This window comes from Crotalus tigris, unplaced genomic scaffold (genome assembly GCF_016545835.1).
Source record: "Crotalus tigris isolate CLP2741 ecotype Arizona unplaced genomic scaffold, ASM1654583v1 scf7180000017968.19369539983:2297261, whole genome shotgun sequence".
Classification (NCBI taxonomy): domain Eukaryota; kingdom Metazoa; phylum Chordata; class Lepidosauria; order Squamata; family Viperidae; genus Crotalus; species Crotalus tigris.
In genome coordinates, this window is record NW_024096750.1 from 1,419,378 (window position 1) to 1,435,921 (window position 16,544).

At 40.1% G+C, this 16,544-nt stretch overlaps 1 protein-coding gene across 25 annotated transcripts in view; it reads right to left on the reverse strand.

The window, feature by feature from the left end:
- SORBS1 (sorbin and SH3 domain containing 1) overlaps nucleotides 1-16,544 on the reverse strand; it is a 117,040-nt gene that overhangs the window by 66,268 nt on the left and 34,228 nt on the right. For 23 of the 25 annotated variants that reach the window (XM_039345610.1, XM_039345608.1, XM_039345606.1 and 20 more), the window contains exons 3-6: nucleotides 11,691-11,750; nucleotides 9,794-9,916; nucleotides 3,570-3,605; nucleotides 3,354-3,454 (exon numbers count right to left, since the gene is read on the reverse strand). In XM_039345610.1, the coding sequence (XP_039201544.1) occupies nucleotides 3,354-3,454; nucleotides 3,570-3,605; nucleotides 9,794-9,916; nucleotides 11,691-11,750 (320 nt within the window). Of the gene's footprint in view, nucleotides 1-3,353; nucleotides 3,469-3,569; nucleotides 3,606-9,793; nucleotides 9,917-11,690; nucleotides 11,751-16,544 lie in introns of those variants that run through there. The other 2 variants (XM_039345621.1, XM_039345620.1) reach the window with 2 other exon arrangements.

The window sequence follows — 16,544 nt, forward strand, 5'->3', positions numbered from 1 at the left end:
TCCAAAGTAGCACATTTTACATAGATGACAACTTCTCATATAGCTCTCAAATATCATCATCAGTCAACGGATGAACTTAAATTACCTTCTATCCTCACATAATGGCACCTTGTGTCAGCTGTCACGTTGGCCCTTATCTAGAACATGAAAGATAGTAAGAAAGGCGAGGGCCTCTTGATTCTCCTCCTCTGTCGTGACCCAGATATCCGGGTAAACGGAATTCAGTTTATCCATAAAGCCATTCTTGTCTTGTTTTTTAATCACCACAAAGGTGTCATCGACATACCAGATCCAAAATTTAGGGTGGTAGTCTGCCATCACCACAGTCTCTAGTTGTTTCAAGACCGCCTCCGCCACAACACTCGAGATGGGTGACCCCATGGGTGTTCCTTTAATCTGTTCATATAAGATTCCTTGGAAGGTGAAGTGTGTCTTAAGGCACAAAGTTATTAATTGCACTAAGTCCTCGGTGTGGAGGGGGTCCCGTCGTTGTTCTTGTGTCTCTTGGAGGCGATCTTTTAATACCATGATAGCCATTCTTGTGGGATGGAGGTAAAGAACGAGGTGACATCATACAACACCATCACCTCATCATCCTCCACCTTCAGAGTTCTGATTTTTTTCAGGAACTCCTCTGCCAATCTTAAAGTGGTCTTATTATTGTCCACAAGATGGTTAATCCGGCCGCTCAGCCATTTGGCTAGTCCAATCTTATATGAACAGATTAAAGGAACACTCATGGGTACCATCTGGTAGCACACAAGATTAGCTGCATTAAGATCTTAATTAAACGCATTGACTCACATTGCAACACGGACAGAGCTAGAATGGAAGAAAAAAATTACCTCTATCGCGTATGGTATGCAGACGTAACGGTTATCCGACAGAGTTTATTAAACGGCACAGCAGACTACACCAACCACGCATTCACGCACAAGACAAGGCGACATGCACACAGCCCATACAAACGACCCTGCCTTACATCAACAGAGTATCAGAAGTAATGGCCAGACTGCTAGCCCCCTTCAACGTGAAGATAGCCCACAAACCAGACCAGACTCTCCGTGCTAGGATCATGCGCCCCAAGGAACCACTCCCCACTGGAGAAAAATCCTCAGTAATATATAAAATCAATTGCAAGGATTGCCCCTGCGATTATGTTGGTGAAACCTCCAAGAGACTTAAGACCAGGGTCCACGAGCATGAGCTGGCAGTTAAGAGAAGAGAGTAATATTCACAGGTGTGGACCCACATGGCTAACTACGGCCATGGATTCGACCTCACCAACGTCGAGGCCATATCCCAAGATAACACCAAGGGAGGCCGCCTCCTCAAACAAGCCTGGCTGTCAGACAAACACTCCATCAATCGTCACACAGAGCTCCCTCCAGCATATCACATATTAAGGGGATGGGAAAGACGGGGTGCCAGTTGGAAACACAGGCGACCAATTCACTCCGTACGAGATCAGAAAGAGAGGATGACAGGGGAGGTGATCATAACCCTGAGAGAAAGCAATGAACTGCGGATACACCCCACAAGTAAAATGATGTCTCTAACCCATTTAAACATGAAAGAGGAGAGGAGGGATGACATAATGCCAACAGACAACCCACCCCCAGGAGCTGATGTTCAGATCCATGGAAGAACAAGGAGGATGAGAAAAAACACGAGGGAAATATATCCCACAGGCGTCCAAAGCACAAACAACTCAATCCAGTCAGGACGAGGGAAGGAGAACAATGAACAAGTACCACCGGATGACTTCCCCCAAGGGGCATACACACATACCCGGAAAGAGGGAATGAGGGTAACAAGTAGTGGAGCCATTCCAAAGACACGCCCGGTTAGCAACCCATTAACACGCACAGGAGCTCATCCGTTAGAGAGAGAGAGAGAAGGGGGAGCGATAAGAAACAGGAACGAGATAACCAACCCCTAGGAGTTTACACACGGGCAAGGAAAACAACAGGGCTGGCAAATAGAGGAACAGAGCTTGAAGCACACACGCTAGATAGCGCAGCAATACAGAGGCAAACTAAGATGAATGAGGGGGTGGGGAGGGACGACCAGAAGCGGATGAACAGTGGATCTCCAGGCACCCACACACGCACAAAGAAAACAACAGCAATTGGAGAGGAGAAGACAACTTTAGAAACAGCCCCTTTAAGAACTACACAGCCGATGCTGATGGGCGGACCTATGACCCGGTCCAGGGTCAAAGCGCAGAGGCAGCCAGCCACATAAAAACGAGCTCCCAGATCCAGCATTTTATACCCTGACAATGTTGGTAGTGTGGCCGACGAAAGCTTGGTTTTGTAGATTAAACATTTATGTTTATAATTTTATCTTTGTGATCACCTTATTTTACTTCAAATTGGAAGTGTCTTGGCAACGTTTCGACGAAGTCTCATTCGTCATCTTCAGGCTGGTGTTTTCGGCTTTGTGCTTCTAGGAGAAAACACCAGCCTGAAGATGACGAATGAGACTTCGTCGAAACGTCACCAAGACACTTCCAATTTGACGCGGGAGAAAACCCGAATAACCAAAGACACACACACACACACACACACACACACACACACACACACACACACATATAAATGATTAAAAGTGAATCTCATATCTGAATGTGATAAACTATGGTTTCTCCTAAAGAATCTAAAATAAAATTACATTCAATTCAAGCTATATTTTCACTACTATGTAATAAATTCATACTTCTATTGCCAAAGCCAAACAAGCAAGGAGAAATTTAGGCTTTAAGAAAAAAATGTAAAGAATATTTAAATAAAATTGGAGGCAGAACCACAGAATTATCAGCAACTTCCTAACACTGCAGTGAAGGAATCTTGTTAGAATTTATTTCTATAATGAATTTTTCCGATATCAAAGCTCTCTGATTTAGATGCAAATTATCTAGACTTGATCACAGTAACAGTGTAATTAGACTACAAGAAGATTAACAACTGGGAGAGAAAAGAGGAAACAGAGGATGGACACGGCCCTCCTATATGTTATGACAATGATTAAGATTATGATTCTCAGGAAGCGTATTTTGGAAATTATACAAATCATAAGCAAGTTTATTCTTTTCTGTATTCCAGGGGATCCTAGCATGCAGTGGACCAAGTGGAGAAGGATTTCCTGAGTTCGTGCCTGATGTATCTGACTGACAACATTTTGGAAACACCAAATCATGAAAGCAAACCAACCAATTCACTTTTCAAAACGCCAGCTTTACAAAGTAATATTCCTTGGTGTAAATACAAATTACTCAAATTACAAGTCAGAGGCACATCTAAGACACATGCCTTTTTCATACCCATCTAGGCTTTCAGCTAGCTACTTACTTGTGGCTTGGTCTCAAAGACGTTTGGTCTCACGCTCCAGTAATCCTTCACAGACAGAATCTCCCTATTTGAGTCAACGCCAGAAAGTCCTCTCCAGCCATCTACAAAATGAAGACTTTCGGATCATTTAAACAATACTTAACGATGAAGATTTATGCTTGCATAAACAACCGATGTTTTGAGGAAATAGTAAAAAACTGAAGTTTTAATAATTACCTGTGTTGGTTTCTCCTTTCTGTTCAGTTGAATGAGCTGGTGACAAGCATCAGAGGGAATAAGAAAGGGGAAGAAACATCATATTTTAATACATTAGAGAAGAGCAGAGAAACGGACTACTTCATTTTGTGCCCGGAACACTTTCCAGCAAGGCTGCCTAATTCCCATAGAAACATGACTCCTTACAACGCCTGACCTTTACAAACACAAAGCCATAGTTTAGAGCAGTGAAGAAACAATTGTTCACTGACATTTCATTCTAGCACACAAAAAGGCAGCCAGAGTTCTCAATGAGACTTTCAAATGCCACACATTATTTCAAATGGAAGATTTCAATATTTAAGCTATGATGCAGGCCGAGAGCGGAAAATGTGTCTGCCCTTCATTAGCCTTGCCAGAAAAGTGGGCTACAAACCAGCAAGTGCATTTAAAAGCACCAATATGTCACATGCTATCTTTGTGGAGCCCAGCAAGAACACGAAGCATAGTGTTAACACTTTAAATGCTTGCCTTATTTATACTGCTCTGAAATCGTAACAGTAAAATCCAAAACTCTCCTTTCGGGGGCTAGAAATATTATCATGGCATTGCAGATTTCTTAACTAGATTCCAGGCAAGTTTATGCCTCTTTTTTAAAACAAAAAACCCTCCTTCTGACATTTTTCTATGTTTGATTTTGGCACCACTTATCTTTCCCATCCTTCACAAAACATGAGAAAAATAATCTCCCTAGCTCAGCAACACACTTTTCAAAACACAACTAAGAGAATCTGCACAAGAAGCCCATTCCCAACATTCCTTTTGGATTGCTGGAAATGTATAGAAAGAGCGTGGGAAAAAAGGGCCAAATAGCAGCAATGTGAAAGAAGCTGCATAGTAAAAGAACCTGAAAATCAGGCACGATCAACTTTTCTGGACCAACAATTAATTTTATGTCATGCCCTCAAAAACAGTCAAAGGCCGAAAGGACACATAGAGAGAATAAGAGAGCAGAGCATAAATAGTAATAATTTACTATTTAAATAAGTAGTAAGTAGCTTAAATAAACAGACCTTCTTCATTCCCCCAATATTAATTGGATTATTCCAAAAAGTTTAGAATGTTGTGAAAACTTTAGCATAAAGGCAGTACCTATTAGTACACAATTACTATTTATTTACTATACTATGTTTTATTTATTATTAACTATTGCTCTATTGCCCAATAATCGCTTCCTTAAGATAAATTATTCCAAACCATTAAGGGGGTCAAGGATGTAAATGTACATTTTGGAACAGGCATGTCAAACTCACAATGTCACGCGACGTATTGTGACTTTTTCCCCATTGCCAGCAATGAGGTGGGCACGGTTTCAGCATGACACATCCAGCCCATGGGCCGGCAGTTTGACACGCCTGTTTTAGAAGATAAACTGATTGGTTAAAAAAATATAGCTAAACTGAATATACTGTAGAGTCAAATTAGTCTTAGATCAAACCATTTTCATTTCTATTTTCCCTCACTTTAAACCTTACAAAGACTTTTTCCAGTCATTTGTCAATGGCAGCTATCAGTAAATGGCAATGTTGCTGCTGATGGGGGCAGGACATAAAGACCACAATTTGGGTTAGGAGGCAGAGATGAGGCTCTCCTCCCTAAGGAAGTTGGAAATGGAATTTGAAAGAAGCATAAATAAGCAGGAGAGAGGAAACGAGAGATAAATCTGCACAGGATTCTTGTGAGGATAATATAAATGTCCCTGGATTAGCTGAGATAGTATCATATGTAAAGAGCATGTGCAAGTCCATGATCAAGCCAAATCTTTTTCCAGTTTAGCATCTGGCCGCTGTCTGTCCAGCTCTGCATACAATTAATGATTTAGCAGAATTGTGTGATAAAGGGGGCACTAAAGAAAAATGTGGCCTACTGATTCAGCTGTAGAGTTACACCAGAAGAGTTTAGCAGACTTTGGTCATAACAGACAAAGATCTGTCCATACTCTATACATTTCTGTGCATGAATAAAGTTTCATTTCCCCTATCATGTATGAATAAAATAAATTACATTTGCGTGCATAAAATTCCATTCCCATTTTACAAATGCACATGCATGCATAGAATTCTGTGAGCTGAAGTCCACACATGTTCTTTATTATCTTTACTATAACTAAAACAGATGGCTAAGTACTTTAACAGTACACTGTGTGTATCAGTGCCATTTCCTACATTACAACATGCCTAAGGCGAATAATGATTACAGGATGGGCAGTGGCTGCTATAGCATGTTATTGTCCCCAGCAGCTATGTTGTAGTTGGCAAGGTCAAGCAGACTTGCTAGGGCTACTGCTAAATACGAGAAGCATAACAAGAGGAGAGTATGGAGTATGACTTTAACATTTTTAATTCGTGATTAGAGACCAAAAAACTCCCCATGGAGACGATTACAGAAGGAAATTGGTAATATTCTACTATTTCTCTATAAATATAGAGAAAAGATAAAAGAAATAAACATATTGAATTTCAGTGCTCAGAATCTTCTAATACCAATGGCAATTTAGCAAAAATACTACCAGTGGAGAAATCAGCAAACAAAGAACTTTCCAATCAGTCTACCTAAAGGGTAAGAAAGGGTTATGAATTTTGCTTACCAGTGTGATAGAGGGAGCAGTGATGAAAAATATGGCTTATTGATTCAGCTGTGGAGTCATGACAGATGTAACTATGCTATATATCTATATCTACGTATATGTATACGTATATGTATATGTATATATATAAAATGTATGTATGTATGTTTGTATCTCCCCTTCATCAACACTGAAGATAAGGCAATGAACACTGCTAATTTGTATGCTTTTTGGGGATATATAGAAATAAGTCTATACAAATAACAGAGGAATATGAAAGGGCTATGAAAGAGGGCCTTGAGGCAGTAACATGGAAGATAAGGGTAGCAAGAGTAATAGATAATGGAAATAAAGAGTGCATGAGGATATGTGAAATACTGGTGGTTCACCACTGAACATATAACTAAAACACACTATCAGCAAATAACCCAAATCTGTAAGGACTAAGTCAGGAAAGCTAAGGCTCAAAATGAACTAAATAAGACATGCAACAAATGCCCAAAATAATTATAGAAACATTTCTTTCAACATGTAAAAAACAAGAAAAAAGTCAAGGAAATGATTGGTCCACTATTGAGAGAAGATGGCAAGGATGTAAGAGGAAGCAGGGAGAAAGTGGAACTACTTAATTATTTGACAAAGTAGACCACAGCCTATTTCTTGATAAAATAGAATATGGGATAGACAGTACCACCACCAGATGGATTCACAAGTGGCTGGCCAACCATATTCAGTGGGAAGTCCTCAATGGAACTATATCTACATAGAGGGAAGCATGCAGTGGGGTACCTCAACTTCTGTCTTAGACCCACTACTCTTCCAACATCTTCATAAATGATGTAAATGAGGGGATAGAAGGGTAATTAATTACATTTTTAGATGACACCAAGCTGGGGGCAATAGCTAACACTGTAGTTCAGGGGTGTGAAACTGCCGGCCCATGGGCTGGTTGCATCATATGAAAGCGGCACCTACCCCAGCTCCGGCAATGCAAAAAAAGTTGTGATACGTTGCGATGTGTCACGTGACATGGCGAGTTTGATACCCATGCCGTAGATCAGTGTTTCTCAACCTTGACAATTTTAAGGCATGTGGACTTCAACTCCCAGAATTCCACAGCCAGCAATGCTGGCTGTGGAATTGTCAATTGTCAAGGTTGAGAAACACTGCTGTAGATGATAGACTTGATTCGGAAGAACTTGACAGATTTGAACACTGAGCCATATCCAACAAAATGCAGTTCGGTGGTGAGAAAAGTTTTACACATAGGCAGGAAAACCAAATGCACAGATATAGACTAGGTGTTTCCTGGCTCAATAGTAGTAACTATGACAAGGATCTAAATGTCCTACTAAATCACTACCTAAATATGAGCCAGCAATGTGCTGCAGTTGGCAAAAAGGCTAATGCAGTCCAGGTTGCATCAACAGAGGGATAGTTTCAAGATCATATGAAGTGACAGTACTACTTTATACTGCACTGGTGAGATCACACTTGGAACACTGCTTCCAGTTCTGGTCACAATGATATAAACAGATGTCAAACTTCAGAAAGAGTACAGAGGAGAGCAACAAAGCTGATAAGGAGTCTGAAGGTTAAACAATATAAATTGCTGAGGGAACTAGGTATGTGTCAGGTCCCTGTCAGAACACTGCCATTTTGAGGGGAGAGGGGAATGTTACTTCCAGATTGAAGAATTTAATGCTTTCGCTTTGATATATCTGTGGAAGAATTAGGGAGAGGGGATGGACTCCTTTCCAGCTAGTTCCTACCTGTAACCCAGGTCATGGCACCAGACAACAACTTATTATCACCTTCTCATCTTGGAGTTCTCAGAACACCTTCACACCAGTGGATTGGCTCCTGATGGACTGGAGCACTGGGGTGGGACTTGGACAATGGTAAATTAGTTTAACGATTCACATGGGACCTTCAGATTCTGCCTGGCTTCTCTGCAATCACTTCCTCTTATTAAAAGTTCCTTTCGTAATAACGCCTGTTTCAAAAGTTATGCTTTCCTGAGAAGATAGCTGAGGCAGGACCTTATGTGTAGTCTGATAGCAGTCTTCCAGTACTTAAGGGGCTGTCATAGAGAAGAAGGGTTGACTATTCTCCAAAACATCCGAGGGCAGGTCAAGAAATAATAAGTGGAAGGGAGATCCAACCTAGAACTGACAGTGAGAACAATTAATCAGTGGAATGGCTTGCCTCTAGAAATTGCAGGTGCTCCATCACTGGAGATTTTCAAGAAGAGACTGGACAGCCATTTGTCCAGAATGGTATAGGGCAGGAATAGGCAACCTTGGCTCTTTTATGACTCGTGGACTTCAACTCCCAGAATTCCTGAGCCAGCATGGCTCAGCTTGGAAACCTCTCCCTGTCCCCTCAGCATGGCCGGTTCAGGAATTCTGGGAGTTGAAGTCCACGAGTCATAAAAGAGCCAAGGTTGTCTACCCCTGGTATAGGGTCTCTTGCTTGAGCAGGGCATTGGACTAGAAAACATCCCTTCCAACCCTATTATTCTATGTTCTATGGATTGATGATTTATGGATTTGGGGATTAAAAAGGATCAAAGAGGAAGGGAAAAGAATAAAATTGAAATAATAGGATAGATAGATAGATAGATAGATAGATAGATAGATAGATAGATAGATAGATAGATAGATAGATATAGACAGAAAGACAGACAGGGAGACAGAAGTAATAAGAGCAGAAATCGTAACTCTATGTTTTCTCTTTTTTCTTTTTTTATTTTTTATATTGTATACTAGAAATTCTATTTTTAAAAAAGTATGAATATGTGTATGGATGTTGAAGAAAGAATAGCTTACAAGTTTGCAAAGTAAGGAGAGGCATGTGAATAGAACTAATACACAGTAATCTACACTGAATTAAATTTTCTTTTTCCATCTGCCTCCAGTTTCTTCACTACTTTCGTTTTCTATACTTTGCATAGTAGCGCTTACTCAGAAATGAACAGCGTGGTGATTCTATGTCATCATGAGAACAAAAATATCCTAGAGAATGGCACGTCCTGCTCAGTACCCATTTAAATATTCTTACTCAGAGTTTGTTTACTATAATTATATATATATATATATATATATCTTTCTAAGTGAACACAACAAAATGCCATTGTAGTGAGATATCATAACCATTCAAGTAGAAGATACTTCCCCTTCCCACAAAAGATCAGTAGAATAAAAACAGAATTTCTTGAGCTTCTATGTAAGTAGACTTTTAAAACATTAAAGTGAGTTGTTTAGCTAACCCTAAAAGAATGGAATTCAAGTATTTTACATAAACTTAAAATGCACACTTTGAATTTCTGAGACTTTATTCTCATATTCAAGTGTTGATTCATTCTTTGTTTCACTGAAATTTGCACTGTGTCTTTGAAATGTTTGCTTATTTGCAATTATATTCTCTAATCAATCCTTGAAACAGCTAAACATCAGTCGATCCAATCTCAGCATGCAATTTCAGTTAACAATCTACATGTTTTATTTTTGGATTATATCTTTTAAACCAGGAACTTGTCTGTTAACCCAATCAAGGATCAGAGGATCAATGAATTATTTTGCTTTTCTGTGATATGATCTCCCAGACTGGATCTTACTTTTGGTGTGCTGGATGTCTTGTGTAGACTTTGGATGGCTAACCCTGAGATTCTTCTCAGAAGCTGCAGATGCCCAAAGAGTCACAGCTCCTTTTCCAGTACAGATTTTGCTGGACTCCTGATCTACAGGGGGGAAAATGTTGGAATATTGAGACTTGAAAGTAATTTAAAATCGTAATATATACATGATTGTTATTTCATTATTACTTTAAAGCAAACTGATTTATTCACGATCCTGCTTAATTTATTTCTCATTCCATGCTTAGGTTTGTGTACGTACAACTAGATTACTGTAGCATCTTTGCAGGTTTGTATTCTGTTTTTCTTTCAAGCTGGCTGTTCTTCCAATATCATTCTATCTCACTCCATCTTTTCCTTATAACAATCCTATGAGACATGCTAGAGCAGTGGTTCTCAACCTTTCTAATGCCGCGACCCCATAATACAGGTCCCCATGTTGTGGTGACCCCCAACCACTTATACATCACCAGGTGCCAGGGGCGTGGCCAAAGAAAGGGGGGGGGGAAATGGCGGACAGCCTTGTTTGGAGACCCCCGTGAAATGGTCGTTCGACCCCAAATGGGGTCCCGACTCACAGGTTGAGAACCACTGTGCTAGACTGAGGCTTAGTAATCACCCAACATCAAGAAGCACACACCTTAACTGTGTGAGGATTTGAATATGGGACTCCTCAGTTATAGCCCAACAGTTCAAGAATCAAATTTCCAAATCAAAACAATGAAACTATGAAAGTGGGGAGTAAAGCCAGAATGCCTAGAAATTAAATACTTGTACTGCATTTTAGAACAACTAACATGAGTCCGTTACGATTGTACTTCTTCCCATTCTTAAACCTCTGTAACGCTTAACATATGAACTCCTTAAGTGGATGAATACGACAGTGCTTTCCTCATCAAAGTCGTAAACTTGCATCTTTATTTTAGCACTTCAGCACAGAAATGAACTTATCAGATACCTTTTGTTTAAGATCTGAACTTTTTGAGTTTAAGATGCCCCAACTAGAGTTCAAAAATGCTATTCTAATCGCATCAAAAGTATTCTATCAAGCGTGGAACAATTCCAGAATTGTTAAAACAGGATTGGAACACTCTCAGAAATACTGTAATCATTTCAAATTTAGACCAACCATTATAATATTAAAAGAAGGCATTACAAGCTTGAAAAATCTGAAATTCAAAAACTTTTGAATATTTTCCCATATATTTCTTTCTAGTCTGTTGATTTTGTATTATGCTTACTTATTGCCATATGTTCAATGCAACCTTAATTACTCAACTCTTCTATAGTGTGGATAAAATTGAATCCATTCAGTTCCTTATGGATCTTCCGTTTTACCCCTTGGGATCCACTTGAAACTACCATCAAATAATAAATCTCATCCACCTAGTATACACTGAACTATTTCAGAATTTTGCACCACCATACTGCAGAACTGTGGTGCTGAGGCACAAATATTCAAAAATTTTCATTATTTTAACATTGAATTCATCTTAAAACACTATCAAATATCCCATATCCCTTTTGATTTCCCACCCCTTCTACGCAGTCACTGTATTAAACTTTGCATACATTAAAGGTCAGAAGAAACATCTGGGTAGAATTGATAAACAGATTAAGTTTAAAGTTCTTTACTAACAAAAGCAGGTGTCAACACTGCTAATATTGAATATTAGGCCTGTTTCATCCCAAGCATCAAAGTTTCCAGTAGAGAAGAACTTCTGAAAAGCTACCAGAACACCCCCAAAAGAGGTGAATCACAGATCACAGCATGATCCAGATGAAATAAAAAGAATCACTAGAATTTACACACTCCAAAAAGCAGCAACTGCCCTGTGGCAACAAGTACTGGAAATATCTTTGTTTCGATCCCACAAACCTTTTTCATGCTGGTTTATATTCAGTGCTAGTCCATTCACGACATCATCTTCTTCGGTTTCTGAAAAATTGGTAGATACGATCAGTATAATATCCTCACAATATGGTTACATCAGTTAGTAAAATGGCTAAATAACTGTACTGTACCCATTGCAGAAAAAAAAAGTCAGCAAAAATGACAAAGAAGAGATCTGGATAAAAAATTTTTATGTAGTTGTCATTCTAGATCAGCGGTTCTCAATCTATGGGTCGCGACCCCATTTGGGGTCGAACGACCATTTTACGGGGGTCGCCAAACAACGCGATCTGCCATTTTTCCCCCTCAGGGGGCGGCGCTGTGCATGCACGCCGCGTATGGGGGCGGCGCCACGCATGCGCGCCACGTCCGTGTGACCGGGGGTCGCCGTATAAAAAAGTTGAGAACCACTGTTCTAGATAGAGATGGGGATTCTAAACTAAGTGTCATGTTCCTGCTTAATACTTATACATACCATATAATGAATTCACTAATTGCTGGTGTTAAACATTTTTTATTATTCATGAAAAAGATACAGCAAAACATGGCCCAAAAGTTGGTAGGAAAAAAACTGTCAGAGGAAAAAACAACAACAGCAAAAAAAAAAAAAAGTGATCTAGTCCATCAAATGCCAAGTCCATTTAAGAAGTGGATACACAGATAATTTCAGTATAACATAATTTCTCAAAATAAGGAAGTCTTGGCACCTTCTATGATACAAATGCCCATCTGCATGAGGATTTGATGGCAATTTGTTCACAGATGTAACAATGAGCCTTAAGAGTACGGAACAGAGTCTATAGATGGCATTTCCCACCGGTAAGGTTAGCCAAAATGGGTTCAAACATTTCACCCCTATGCTGGAAATGTAAAACAGCATTAGGTTCATACTACCATATGTGGTGGGAATGCCCAAAGATCTGTGAGTATTGGAACAGGACACGAAACTGGTTGAGGGATATATTAACACTGGACTTAGAGTTAAAACCTGAACTCTTCTTGTTGGGAATAATGACAGAAAAATACGACAAGGGAACAATCTACCTGCTGCTACACATCCTGACTGCAGCTAGGCTTGCTTTTGCGCAAAAATGGAAGAGCAAGGAAATTCCCACAGAGGAAGAGTTAAAACATAAAATATTAGCATGTGTGGAAACGGACAGGCTCACAATGATATTAAAAGAAAAATGTGGATCAGTTTATTATGAAACCTGGGATAAATTTTACCACTGGAGGAATTTGAAGAGGACAGTCGGGATTAAAGATGAATGTTAAGATAGAAATATATGTTATTTTAGAACAAGCATTGTATATAAAACTTAGATGTATATGTAGAGATGAAGAATTGATTGTAAAAAGGGAATAATCTTTTAAGAATGTATACACTGGAATGTCACGTCAAATCCAATGTTTGTTTGTTTTTAATTGTTTTATAAATAAAATTTGTATTTTTTTTTAAAAAAAGAGTACGGAACAGAGTTTCTAAGGAAGAGGAAAGGTTGCTATCTCCAGGGAGGAGACTTGATGAGAGGAAAAGTTGTCATTTGTCCACCTGGATCCATCTCCAAAACACTTTTCTCTCAGATAGCCTAGCTTTTAGGGTCCTAGGTTGACCAATGCCAACACCTGGCCTCCTTATCTGAATGAGATTTTCTTTTCCTTGTTACCCCATCATGGTTGATTCAAGACTTCTGATAGCCCTGGAGATCAGGCTGCCATCTTTGGAGAGTCCAAAAACCAAGAGTGCCCACTGTATGTATGTATGTATGTATGTATGTGTGTGTGTGTGTTGTGATTCCGTGCCAGCCTGTGCTCCCAACAGCTGAGTCTGAGGAATCTAAGGAGGAGGTGGAGGAGGCATTTGAAGGGCCATCAGGGGCAGAGGGAGGCTCTGATGAATTACAGGACTCACGGTTTGATGCAGAGCCTGGGCCCTCCAGTCGTGTTCCTGATGAAGCTCAGCTGTGTGAGGAGAAAGACTCGGAGGACTCACACCTGATGGACTTGCTAATTGATGCTCGCACACGTCGTCAATTAGCGAGAGTAAATCAGCAGCAGTCAATACGGCAACTCCAGAGTAAAAGGAGAAGGCAATGAGAGGCAACGCCGTGGGACTGCTGTATAAAAAGAGGAGGTGTGGGCGGTGTTGGTTGCTGAAGGCAACCATTTGCCAAGTGCTTCTTGGAATCCTGGTCTGTTGCTTGTGACTTCTCTTCTGTTTGCATCGTGTTTCCTGTGGACTATTTCCTCCCTTTGGACTTGAGTTTTGCTGTTTGTGTTTTGGACTATTTGACAGGTCTGTCACCCATATTAAAAGGGGTTTGTTTGGTTTTAAAGTCTCCAGCCTATTGTATCAGCAGGGGTTTGGTCCTTGTGCCTTTAACAAGGATAGCAATAGGCTGGGATAGAACAGTATGAGAGAGTATGTGCATATGACAGCAGACAGTTCTGAAAGTGTGTACATCTATTTCAAGTGCAGCTGGTTATTTGGAAGTATGTATCGCAGGAAGAAAGGAACGGGAAATGCTCTGGGAGCAATTCTTGAGAAGATTACTAGTAGAAATGGAGCAAAGTAGATAAAAGGTGAGAAGTCTCACCTTTTATCAATTTTCAGTCTGACAAAAGAAATGATAGTGATAGGAAAAATGACTTCTCTATTCTACAAGGCATGTCAGCTGGAGTTGCTGGTAAAATAGCTTCTCATCCAAGACTTAATCCTGAATGGAAATGCTAACTTGGCAGGTAACATGGAGGGGGAACCAGAGGGAATTAATGCCTCTCACCTCTATCTGCCAGGTTTCTCTATGGTTCAACAGGGAAGTGGAGAAAGAGCCTCAATGCGCCATCCAAAATTCTGTCAATGTGGAACGTACGTCTTCAGCCCTATTGCTATGGCTGGGGAGACCAGGACGAAGCAAAATACTGGGGCTCAAAATGCCCTCTGCGCTCTAGCAATAGCCCTTCTTAAGCTGTCTATCTGGAATATTCTCAAGAAGTCACTGTGGTGTAACCCAGCCTCTTTTCCTGGGGAAGTTCAATGTCCATGCTAAGCCCAATGAAGAGAAGCTCAGCAGTTTGTATCCACCATGCAACTATGGCCATATTTCAATTAGTATCTGACCCTATGCATGCCGTATGGAAAGGTCAGTAAGGCCTGAATCAAAATACCCGTAGGTTAGCATGAAACAAGATCTGCAGATATTCTCACTCACTTTGTGAGGTCAGACAGAAGATCATCCAGTGGCAACTGGAACTGCCACAATTACTATTGCAAGTCAGTGTGGTCACATGACAATATGGTTCGTGACTGTTGCTAAGCAATGGAGTTGCCAGTCCCAATTAAGAGAGGATTATCTGTATTCTATCAACGGTTAAGACTTCCAACTTTTCTTTTTCAGGAGGATGCTATCTTTTGACTCGCTCTGCTTTGTAATTTTTATTATGTATTTCTGCAAATAGATGTTTTAGCCATTATACACATTACTCATATGAATCAACTGTACAAAATGTTCATTAAACAAAACAATTTTTCAAGAATCTTCAGTTCTCAATCTTCCTGTGTCCCTTTTAATGAAATAGTGGTTTATCATTTATTATATTTTCAAGACTACACTGTTTGGCCATATTTCTCAGTTCATTTGCAATAAAATGCATTAAAAATCAAACTCCTACAAGGAGTTCAAACAATAGCAACAGTTTTCAGCAAACAAATTGTTTTATCAGAAAAGAATTCCTAAGTTAAGGATAAGTTTGACTCTTCTTAGTAATATGGAAAATGGCTGGTGAAGTGACCGTAACAGCCCCTGGTCCACTGATGAGCTAAATATTTACCACATTGTACATAATAATTAACAGATCTTTCATCTTTAGTGTTGCTTGGTTGGGATCTAGCAATTTCTAACATTCTCTTGCATGCTGACAGCTCGATTTCTCTAATACTGTATGCCCTTTATTAAACCTGCTAATGGAGCACCTAACTGTAACTACATTTGTTAAATGTTTTTTTAGCATAACCTTTATTTTCGGTTCCATAGCAACATTAACTCACAATACCTCAAAGCAATAAAGGGGCTGAATGACTTTCTATGGTGTATACTTTTGTAAAAATGCTTGCTGGGCAAAGCTGTTGTCCCATTGTCCTGGACAAACCCACTGAGGACCTTAACAACTGCTGGGTCCTCCTGGAAGAGTGGAGAAGAGGGAGAAGAGATGCTGAATCTCTCTCTTTCTCCCTAGCACATTTCCTTATACCAGTGGTTCTCAACCTGTGGGTCGGGACCCCATTTGGGGTCGAACGATCATTTCACGGGGGTCGCCAAACAACGCAGTCCGCCATTTTTTTCCCCCTTTTCCTTAGCTGTGCTACTCCCTTTTATTCTATTGGCTTTTGAAAGCCAATAGAATAGACTCTCTTGTTGTTGTTGTTGTTGTTAATTGCGAAGTCGTGTCCGACCCATCGCAACCCCATGGACAACGTTCCTCCAAGTCTTCCTGTCCTCTACCATCTTCTGGAGTCCATTCTTGAATAGAGTCTAATTCTATTGGCTTTCAAAAGCCAATAGGAATTGTCCAGGCTGTCTCTGCCCTGCTGAGCCCGCCAAAAGACCCATTCTGCAAACGGTGCTGCACCAGTTGAGTAGTCCTCGACTTACGACCGGTTGAGTAGTCCTCGACTTACGACTGGTTGGGGGTCGCGGCATTAAAAAGGTTGAGAACCATTGCCTTATACTATTTTTAAAATTAGACTTTCCCATGAAATTGGAAACTGTTGATTTAGGAAGCCAACGGGAAGCCTCATTTTTATCCTGGATAAACCCCAGCTCTGAGGTTACAAGCCTG